The 10,594-nt window shown below is 39.9% G+C and overlaps 2 protein-coding genes across 2 annotated transcripts in view; one reads left to right on the top strand and one right to left on the bottom strand.

Moving 5' to 3' along the window:
- sem1 (SEM1 26S proteasome subunit) overlaps nt 1–10,594 on the bottom strand; it is a 239,031-nt gene that overhangs the window by 207,705 nt on the left and 20,732 nt on the right. The gene's annotated exons all lie outside the window — the stretch shown is intronic.
- The window catches only part of igf2bp3 (insulin-like growth factor 2 mRNA binding protein 3), a gene marked incomplete at both ends in the record, with an annotated part of 35,282 nt that continues 34,404 nt past the window's right edge, over nt 9,717–10,594 (top strand). The window contains one exon of the mRNA XM_080735547.1: nt 9,717–9,891. Within this exon, the coding sequence (XP_080591673.1) occupies nt 9,717–9,891 (175 nt within the window). The remainder of the gene's footprint in view (nt 9,892–10,594) is intronic.

Below are 10,594 nucleotides of genomic sequence, written 5' to 3'. Positions count from 1 at the left end.
AGTCCATATCACCAGAACTCTTTGACGATGACATTTAAAAAAGGAAAAGCCTTTTGTTTACGTGCTGTATACGTCTTATCATAATTTGTAGCCGGTTTTCGATACATCCATAATGAGTGAGAGCAAATGACACTTCAAGCATCCTTCAGTCCTCTTTACCATTTTTATATTTCAGTTTCTCTTAATCTGTTGCTGTGATTATAGTGGTTTTAAGGAGGAAGGACAAGGCAACAGTTTCTTGGGTCTCAAGGAATGTTGTAGGGTCAACATGAAGAATGGTAAGTCTTTATTTTACAGCATTTTATATATTGGTGTTTGATGAGAACATCAAAACTCTGTGGGATCTCATTTGCAAGTGTTTAACATTAGTTTCCTGGTATTCCAGTTAAGTAGCAGGTAAACTGGAGCTGTAAAATAAAGTTGTTTCCATGGATTGGTGGTTGGTTAGTTGGTCTAATTCAGCATTTAAGTACATCCAGAGGGTTTTATTTTCTTGTGTGTATAGCCTATATTAATCTTTTGTTACTTTGTATGGAAATATAACAAAGATTATCATATAATCTTCAAAATGTGCTTGGTGTTTTCTGCCTCAGATGTGCATACATTGAAGTTCTGCTTTGTTTTGTAGATGGAATTGAGTGGAGAAGACAGTCACTCCATTTCATAGAACAGTATTACTCTGAAAATGTTGCTTGTGCCCAAGTTCTAGATATGTGATCTTAAGTTGAAATCAAATTATTTTTGAGGGAGAGGGGGGGGGGGGGGGGGGGAGTAAAAAAAATAACAATATACTAACAGCTGTTTATTTGGCCTATTTTTAGTCTCCAAACAGATACAGCTGGTCTGAACCGTATTGCAACTGCAAGTATATTCTCATAATTTCTATGGAAGTTTATGTTCATAATTTAACATGGGAATGTTATAAACTGTAAACAGCAGTTACAAACAGACAACCCACTCAGTGTACATATGTTAACTTTAAATGAAATGACTGACCCTAACATTATTACTAAATATGTAAGAGTAGTGGCGTTATCATGTTTACATTTGGGATAAGTACTGACTTTTTTTTTTAATCTTATGAACAAGATAGTGTTATCAGTTTCTCAATGTTTGCATTGATCAAAACTGCAGTTAACCACTTTAAAGTCCCCCAGGGTCTATACCAGGCCCCCTCCATTTTCTCTCTCTACACCAAGTCACTTGATTCAATGACCTGCTATTAATTTTTCAATGTTCACCCCAGAACAGAGATGATGGGGTTAATGTGGATAAGTCAACTTGGTTCTGATCTATTGCGGTGATTTCTATTCAAATCATAGAGCTGACTGCCACTGAACGAGCAAACAGATCCTAAGTCTGCGTGGCTAATAAAAGTAAGAAACTATGCTGAAGCTACCAGGGAGCTTTTCATCTGTTGACCTTAGCCCTAATGGTAAGGAGCTTCACCACGATGAGGTTAATAATCACTGCTGACATATCCAGGGGCCCCTCTGAGTTATGCATTCATTCACACTGACTGAGATAATTCTATAGGTTCCAAGGTAAGCAGCTGCGAGTTGGCATGATTCAAAGGTCAAAGTATGAGTTCTTGCTCAATAGAGATTCTGCAGCCACGTAGTAAATGTTGAAACATGGATTTATTTGTGTGTATGTTGCACACTTTTACAACTAGTAAAGCAGTCACCATTAAATTACCATTATGTTTTATGCTTCATTCTGAGAGTGAGGAATACGTGGCCTACAATTACAATTTAGGCATTTATCATTTAGCAGATTATCAAGAGTGACTTACAAAGTGCGTAAACGACATGAAACTACTCCCATAGTGAATGTAATGAGTTACGACCGATGCTTCATGAAATATCACCTTGTTGATAACTGAATAGAGTCACTACATGGGAGCATGATAAAGTGTGTGGACTCAATTTTTCTTTTAACATGTGTTGTCTAGCGTCTGAGACTTTTGGAGATACGTGCTTTGTAAACTTTTTGCATGAAAGAAGTCAAACAGGGTAAATGGTTAAGTAAAGAGATAAAAGAAAACAATGAAGCGCTACAAAATAACTATACCAATAAGCAAACCTAGCCTCTATCTAAACAACATGATATCTAAATAACATTCTTATAATATGTGGACTAGCAGAGAGTATATCAAAACATGGGTAAAGTATAACCAACATAATGTATGCAGAGTATTAGCATCTATTAAAAGAAAATAGGCAACAAGAAGTGATAAGAAATGGGAATGGCAAAACATTCCTCTGATCAATTGTTTCTCAGAGTGCAGTCTGGGGATAACAGTTTAAACACTAAAGATCAATTTTCTTTCAGCTATTTGATAATAGATCATTTACAAGTTCACAACGTGTTACAATCTTTTTATTTTTTCTGAAAAACTTTGAAAAATGTGCCAAATATGGAATCATTTTTTCACTTCTAGGGCTCCTGGCACTAAATCTTTAGATGGGGGTCCCGTGCCAAATACATATACAATTTGGGGGTCCTTGACATGAAAATGTTTGAGATCCACTGCTCTGATCCATGATCTGTAATTGTCATGGTAGAGAACAGGTGCATAGATGTACACCCAAATGCACTGACATTGATATGTTAATGTTATAGCTAGGAACAGCCATGACTGCAAATATTTTTGAGCCCTCTTAACCCGGTGGAAGGGGTCATCCCTATGGACCCTATCAGGAGAATCTTCTGAATCTTGTGTATACAACTTGGGAGTTTTCAAACATTGTTTGGAACAGAGAAAAATAACACATGTTCACATATGTGGCAAAGGCAACATCATAATGGTATGGAAAATTGGCTAATGGGAAGAAAAATCACCAGACGACCTCTGTGGTTGCATTTTTATTGTTTAGGAATGTCCCCCCCATGACAAGGGTTAGGGGGATTTTCATTTTTGTCAAAGATTTTAGGGACAACATACATGAAACAGAAAAGGTTAAGACAATCCAAATAGATTTCACCACATACCTTACAACACTCTGGTACCATATGTTGTGTGTTAATTTAACTCTGAAAGTGTACAAATTGTCATGTAGCCTATCTTCCAGAGTTAAATTAAGACTCACGATTTGGCTGTGAACTCTGAAGAGTTTTAAACCACAGGACAGTGTGTGAAAATTAACAAGTGACAACATGCTCTTAGGTCTGAGTTGATACTTGATGGAATCCAAAGACTGAAAGCATGGCCAAGATTGCGGAATGTGCTAATTAACTAATCAGTTAGATGTTTGCATGATGTGCCGATAATGATCATATCTCAAGAAACCTCTTATCAGCTACAAACCAACATGATATTGCCTGAAATTGATAGATTTGGGGGTTCATGTGTTTATATTCCTTTTATATCTTCAAGTATTTGGACTATTTTTACCAAACACATGACCTTTTCACGTGTGAGATGTCCATAATGATGAAAGGTAATGACTATTTAATGAGTGAACAAGAGTGATTTCTCCCCCTTCAATACACACGTTTATTTGTATATCACATTTCAACAAGGCACTTAATAGTGCTTTACACAAAACATTAAGCATTAAGACAGCATGCATTCACACATGTATCAGAATGCAATATGAAAACAATTCTATTATGAAGATGAGGATATTTGCATCTCAGGAAATATAAATCCACAGACGGGTCATTGTTCTGCCTTGGGACAACACTTCAACAGTGCAGATTTAGGAAACCTATTGAATGCATTTTACATGTGTATATGTATATAATAACATAACATTGCCACATGAAGGGGACAAAGTTTAAATCATCACTTTTGTCTTAGTTCAAATCAATGTTATAGCTATTTGGGTGTGTTTACAAAATATATTACCTGGACAACATCACTAACAACTTGTTGAAACTTTTACACCTGTAATTAAATATTCAGCCTTCTCCATGCCATATTCAGTAATCATTCAGTTTACTTTTGGCTACATGTGAATTAAAAGCATTACAACTTGGGGGGGATCACAATAAATCAAGTTTTGCCCCTTTTCTATCAAACAATGCACCTGCCATGCCAAAATTACTTATGAGCTGTCAAAAACCAGCCTGGACTCGGACACAGTGTAACCAATCAATCAAGGTATTACATGAAGTTAACAAACAGCAGCCGACAACAGAACAAAACGTAGTCCAATAGGCTATAAAGGCAAGCTTGCATGCTAGAGACCATTACATTTTAGCCAACAACTTGAATGTGTGATAAAGACAAATATAGGCCTACGTGACCACTGTGAAAAGATCCATGTTTATGCTAGATCTAGACGTTCCACTAAACTCATTCCACTAAAATGCAAAATAGGCCTACCAAATTAATCCAATAATGTTAATAATGAATAAAATGGCTTTATTTTATACAAATGTTCAAATCCAGAAAAGGTATACAGTCAAATGAAACATAGCCTAGTAGTTGGTAGGCAGGTGGAGTTTGCAAACAAACAATAGTATTTAATGTCATTTAAAAAAAATACATGTTGGTTTATAGGCCTATACTGTAAACGGATACTTGAGTCAAACCATATCTATTCACACTCACAGGCATGGGCCCTGCTATATATATTTTTTTTTACAAAATAAGATACTGTTTTTAATTTCTTCACATATTTATATTTAAATAAATGCTGGTTCTGGCTGAGCAATGCATAACAGAGCCCAAGTAATCAACCATACACAAATCAAGTGTAATTTATTTGTGGATTGGCTCTTTTACAATAAACAGCAACAATGTAATTACCATTGTATAATGTCCCAGTCACCGTTGAACCTTTATTTAGCCTAATATATACAAAAAAGAAATGGCCTATCCTTGGCATGTTTTCAGAGGGCACAAACCCGCCATTTTATAATGAGATGTGGGGTGCCTGTCCTGCATAAAGAGAATCTGGAGAATATGTTTATCAAAACTATTTGACTACCTATAAGGCAGGTTGTGTAGAATCAGTTACTGCAGATATGAAGCCATAATAACAGCGTCTTCATAATTACATCGATAAAATGGCAATGTTCCCTCGAAAAGTTTTGTGTTGGTCTGATTTCTATTCAACATGGCGTTCACGACAACTGTTCCATAGATTCTGACCAAGGCAGTGTCAGTAGATCCGGATACAACTTAAACACTGACAAAGACACTGCGAGCCCACTCGCCTGATACGAAATAAATGAAGGAATCGATCTCACCCAAAACTTTAGAGTCCCTTTGAATGAAAGTAGCCAGGGGTGTTGCTTAAGGGGGAAACACCCATGGTTTGGCGAAGTTGTATCTATTCTACCGCCTGGAGTTAAGCATTAAGCAACATAACACAACGTTGGGGTGTATAGGCTAAGCTACATTAATCGTAAACATAGTTTTTCCTATAAATATCTACAGTTTAGGCTCAGTAAAAACAGACCGACTTTTTTGCCCGTTTCTCCATTTTCCCTTTCATGAAAGCCCGATGAACCGCCTGATAGTGAAAGCTCCACACACACGCCAAAGCTGCAGGCTTGTTCCAAACTTTATGTCAGTTTTGACCCTATGGAACTTGGCTATACGGAGGAGCCAAGACCATGAGTCTGTTGTGGGGGGCGGGGAGATTTTTCTGTACATTCCTCAGCGATACATTCACTCCTCCTGCAGCACACTGGGAGCCACAGAGAAGGCTATGTGCAGTGTGCACAGGCAACAAGGCCCCATGGCACAGACACTGGTGTAAAGTACGCCTAACTAAGTACATTTACTTGCTGTACTTTAAGTGCATTCTTGAGGTGTTTGTACTTTACTTGAGTATTTCCAATTTCCAATAGTTTTACTTCTACTCCACTGCATCTTGGATCCAAATATTGTACTTTTACTCCACTATACATTTATTTGAAAACTTTAGTTACTACTTACTTTGCAGATATAGGCCTAAATTATAATATTTTAAAACATTCATAAACCAATTTAGCCCTGTTTTAATTTATACAAGCTCACAACGCGTCGCATCATTGTGAGCTTGTAGATCTGCTATTTTCAAACATTTTGTACTTTTGATGGCAATACTTTAATACTTTTACTCAAGTACATTTTGAATTCCAGAGTTTTACTTGTACAGAGTATTTCTAAATTACAGTATTGATACTTTTACTTATAAGTAAAATATGTTAGTACTTTTTCCATCACTGGTCACAGAAACATTAACTTTTATCTCTTCATGTTTAAAAAAACATTTAGGCTTGCAATTCGTTATTTAAGTCAGCCCGGAGGTTAATAACATCTGATGAAATTAGTTATAATAAATTGTATGAGCTTAGCTATAACATAGAAACATGTTTAAGTTTAAGCTAATTCAACATTCCAGGGGTCCACGTGTAGAGAAAGTTATAAATCTGCAGCTGGGCAAAAGAGAAACAAGATGCTGTCATTTATGAAAAAGTTAAAACGAATTACAAAACACTGAGAAAAAACACAATTTGTTAATGTAGTAAACATGGATTTTTGAACTGGCCTACTCACTTTTAACATGAATCTATTTCAGTCACCCTGCTAACAAAAATATGATCTCTATGCACTCATTAAAGAACGGCTACAAAGTACCATGGATTGAGTCAGCGGTTCATATTTCACATCTTTGGTTGGACCTAATTGAGAAAACATGGCGAAAAATACGCATAATTCGCGGGCTGATTCATATAGAACAGGAGAGCCAATGAATGAGCTCGTTGAGGCCGAGCCAGCACAAGTAGTACGGAGCAAATCTGAAGCCCTCTGATTGGTTAAGCTGTTCCAGCCAATGAAATGCCACTCTGTGTCTGTTCGGCAGTAAAGGGAGTAACCTACAGCAGTGTTTCCCAAACAGTGGGTCGGGACCCAGTTGTGGGTCGCGGACACATTTTTATGGGTCCCTTTATTTTTTTGTTTCTAACAATTTGTCTTTAATTATTATCCTAAAACACGAGTTAAAAACACAATTTAATATTTTTTTTCAGTAATTTCATGAAGAAATCAAAGACAAATCAAAGAAATTCCATAACATTGAACACACACGTTTAAGAAGTAGTGAAAATGGCCGACCTATAAAGCTCACAACGTGGCATGAAGCGACACATTGTGAGTTTGTAGATCTGCTGTTTTCACTAGTTTGGATCCCGAGCAAACGTCTCATTTCCTCTTTTGGGTCTCGAGCAAAAAAGTTTGGGAACCACTGACCCACAGTGACTGCTCTGCCTGTGACACTGGCAAAAGGGCCCATGCACATTGCACACATCAAACAAGAGCAAATTACAAGAGCAAGTAACAAACCTATTATTCATTTAACTTTGGCAATAGCAATAGAGACACAAGGCTTATCTGAACCTCTTAACAAGTCTACATTTCTTATTAAGGAAATGTGGTCCAGGACCACAATGGAAACAAGCCGCTAGGGCTTTTTGTGTTATCCTATTAACATTTATTGTAAACTGTAGGCTACTGTAGCCTATACAAATTGCAAACTGTTAATGAAGTATTCAATCAATAAAAAATGCTTCAGTTTTATAGCCTAGCTATTTATTATGAATTACACACTGTTCACATATGAGTCACTTAAGCCTAATATGTCTTGAAATAATACATCTTAGTTTTACTGTGGTACAAGCCCGTGTAAACTGTGCACTGTCTGACTCTGCACCATGCTCAGATTGGAGATGAATTGACATTAATTGTTTATTCAGAAATAGACAACATATACCACCAACTACTATGTATCTGAAAAAAACTAGTAATGGATAAGACACATGTAGGTCAACACATGTTCTCCACCCAAACAAAACAGAAACATTCAGTTGCACTATTAGGCCTATCTGTGCTTTAGGCTACTAAACATTAAGTAAAAATGAGGAACTACTGTGATCATTGTTTCACTGTAAACAACACTTTTCCTGTCTAGGTGTTTTGTTCCAACTCTACATCTTAGGTGGGGTTGTGTGGTGTAACCCTGGGCCCATGTGTAATTGTTTTTTTTTTATGGGTTGGTTAGGGAAAACTTGGAAAACTCCTCCAATGAAACTGTATCAGGCTGTGACTGCTCTAAAGTGCAAACAATAGGCACCGGTATGTCTTTGAAACACGATAAAGCCATCCTCTGTAGGGGTGACCTGTGACTAACCTTCAGGTCTCTGACTGTCATTTTCACACTGTCTTTTAATGGCAGTTATGCAATCTTTTTCTAAACATGGATTCTACATTTGAGTCAACTGGGCTGTGCGTTACATATGACGCTAGGGGGGCACACACACACACACACACACACACACACACACACACACACACACACACACAGCAGCAGCGTGGCAGGCAGACCCCTCCCTCTTGGAGTACATGCACTGCACAGACCCACGCCTGAGGTATAGCAAGCAGAGCGGATTCGCCATATGCATTCAGTCGGCGTGGGCAAAATGCTATTTCAGCTTGTTTAAACTCCCCGAAAGTTGTGTGAAGAAATAGGTTAGGGTGGCGGCAGCCGCCTCACTGCGTGAGCCCCCCCTCCATGTCATTTTGTGTGAACACGGACAGGTCGGGCGTGCGGCTGGACTTTGTATCGTGGATCACTGACTGGAGGGAAGGGAAGGGAAGCACTCCCAACCTTGTTGAAGAAGATGGATGCCATCATTTGAATAGTAGTAGGTAGTAGGCTACGTGTCATTCCCATATTGACCGCGGGGCCCAAGAAGCGACGCAGGGCCCTCCCTGTCGTGCGTACATTCTCCAAAAGCGAGCGTGTGTTCGTGTGCACGCATACAATTTAACAATATAGTGCGATATCATTTATGAATGGCCACACCCCCCTTCCCTTCTACTGTGCCATCTGTAAAGCCCTCTCTTATACCACCACCACATGGACGCGCTCGGTGTGCGCACAGCACACGAGCCCCCGCATTATCATCATAGTCCCCTGCTATGGGCGTGCGTGCGTGCGTGCGTGCGCGCACCACCGTTTTACTATTTCTCCGGCCGACCAATGAGAAGCGAGGGTTCGCAAGAGAAAGGCACACGAATGTGATTCTAGTAGGAGATACACTGGGTTCTCACGGAATCCCTTTACGCACACACAGCTCGCCAGGGTTTTTTTCTCCCCCCCCACCAATCCACTCTTCCCCTCCTTTTCTCCACTCCCCTCTGCTGTCCCCACCCCAGATTCCCGTGCAATTTTCCCAATCCCCCAAACACTTAATTGAGCAATTGGGCTCCTCACGTGTGGGGTTGATTTGTAGTTTGAACACGTGGCTCATTCAAAAAAGCCGGAATAGCCGAGGATTTTTTTTCCTCCTTCCCCCTCTCTCTCAGTCTCCACCACCTTCTTCTTGGTTTTGTGCTCAGAGGCGGGCGCGAGCCGTACCGTGTGTGTGACATTCTCTGTCCATTTGCCAGGGGGGTTTGGAGGAATACAGAAAAGTAGTTTTTCCTCCTTTTCACACCACGCGCCGTCGTTTTGGAGACGCGGGATTACATATTGAGAATTTTTCATTTTTTTTACGCGATAGAAAGAGAGGGGGGCGAGGGAGCGCGAGCGCAGCGAGGTTGCCAGTCAAATCTCTCTCTGTGGCTTTACCGACCTGGAAGCACGCCGCGGACACACAACTACTCCCGTACTAGTGGAGAGGCGATCCGAGCTGCTCCAAACAAACACTGCACATTCTAGAGGGTAAATAACGATTTGTGCCAGCTTAAAGGGGTGTCCTTTTCGGCGCTGAACATGAATAAGCTATACATTGGCAACCTGGGCGACGAGACGACCACGGAGGACTTGGAAACTCTCTTTGAGCAGTGGAAGATTCCGCACACTGGTCCGTTTCTTGTCAAAACTGGCTATGCGTTCGTGGATTGCCCGGACGACAAGAACGCAATGAAAGCCATTGATATTCTTTCAGGTGAGCCGCTTTATTCCTCTTTTAACGAAAGTATTTGAAGCGACGCAGGCTATGCTGCAATTGTGGAGATCGCTTTACTTCAGGCCCCTGTGTGAGAGAGGAGAGAGATGCATGTAGTCTTGTAGGGTGGGGGTGTTACCAAACGGATTTTTCTCTCCTACAACCTCTACTTGGCCTTTGACACCGTGGACGCAGATTAAAAAATACATTTAGATTGAAATGATGTGGCCCCCGGTGTAACACACGTACGAGCACACACACAATCACGGGGATATGAATGCCAAGGCTTCTTCTCTCATCGTGGCTCACGCCATTCAGAGTAGTGGGGCGCATAAAGCATGCTGGCCGTGGACACCGTGCATGGTTTGTGCGTGTTTATTCGTAAAATACAAGCCACGGATCACTTTAAAAGCACTCCCTTTGAACTTAGCGCTTGTCCGGGGTGTTTCAAAGTGTAGGGCCCCTCAAGTGGCCTAACTTGTTACATTGTAGCACACAGTGTTGTCTGTCTGTCTGTCTGTCTGTCTGTCTGTCTGTCTGTCCGCCCATGCTCACACACCAGGTGGTTTAATTGTGCTGGTAAAATGTAGGTCAACGAAATGAGCTTCAAGACCTTGTTGTCTTAAGTGTTGTGTTTATTAGATGTACCACAACGTGGATAAACCTATCACATCTCTTAATAACAGTCCACGTAACAATTAAG

The sequence above is a fragment of the Nannobrachium achirus genome (assembly GCF_963921795.1).
Source record: "Nannobrachium achirus genome assembly, chromosome: 10".
Classification (NCBI taxonomy): domain Eukaryota; kingdom Metazoa; phylum Chordata; class Actinopteri; order Myctophiformes; family Myctophidae; genus Nannobrachium; species Nannobrachium achirus.
This window is presented reverse-complemented; position numbering and strand designations above follow the sequence as displayed.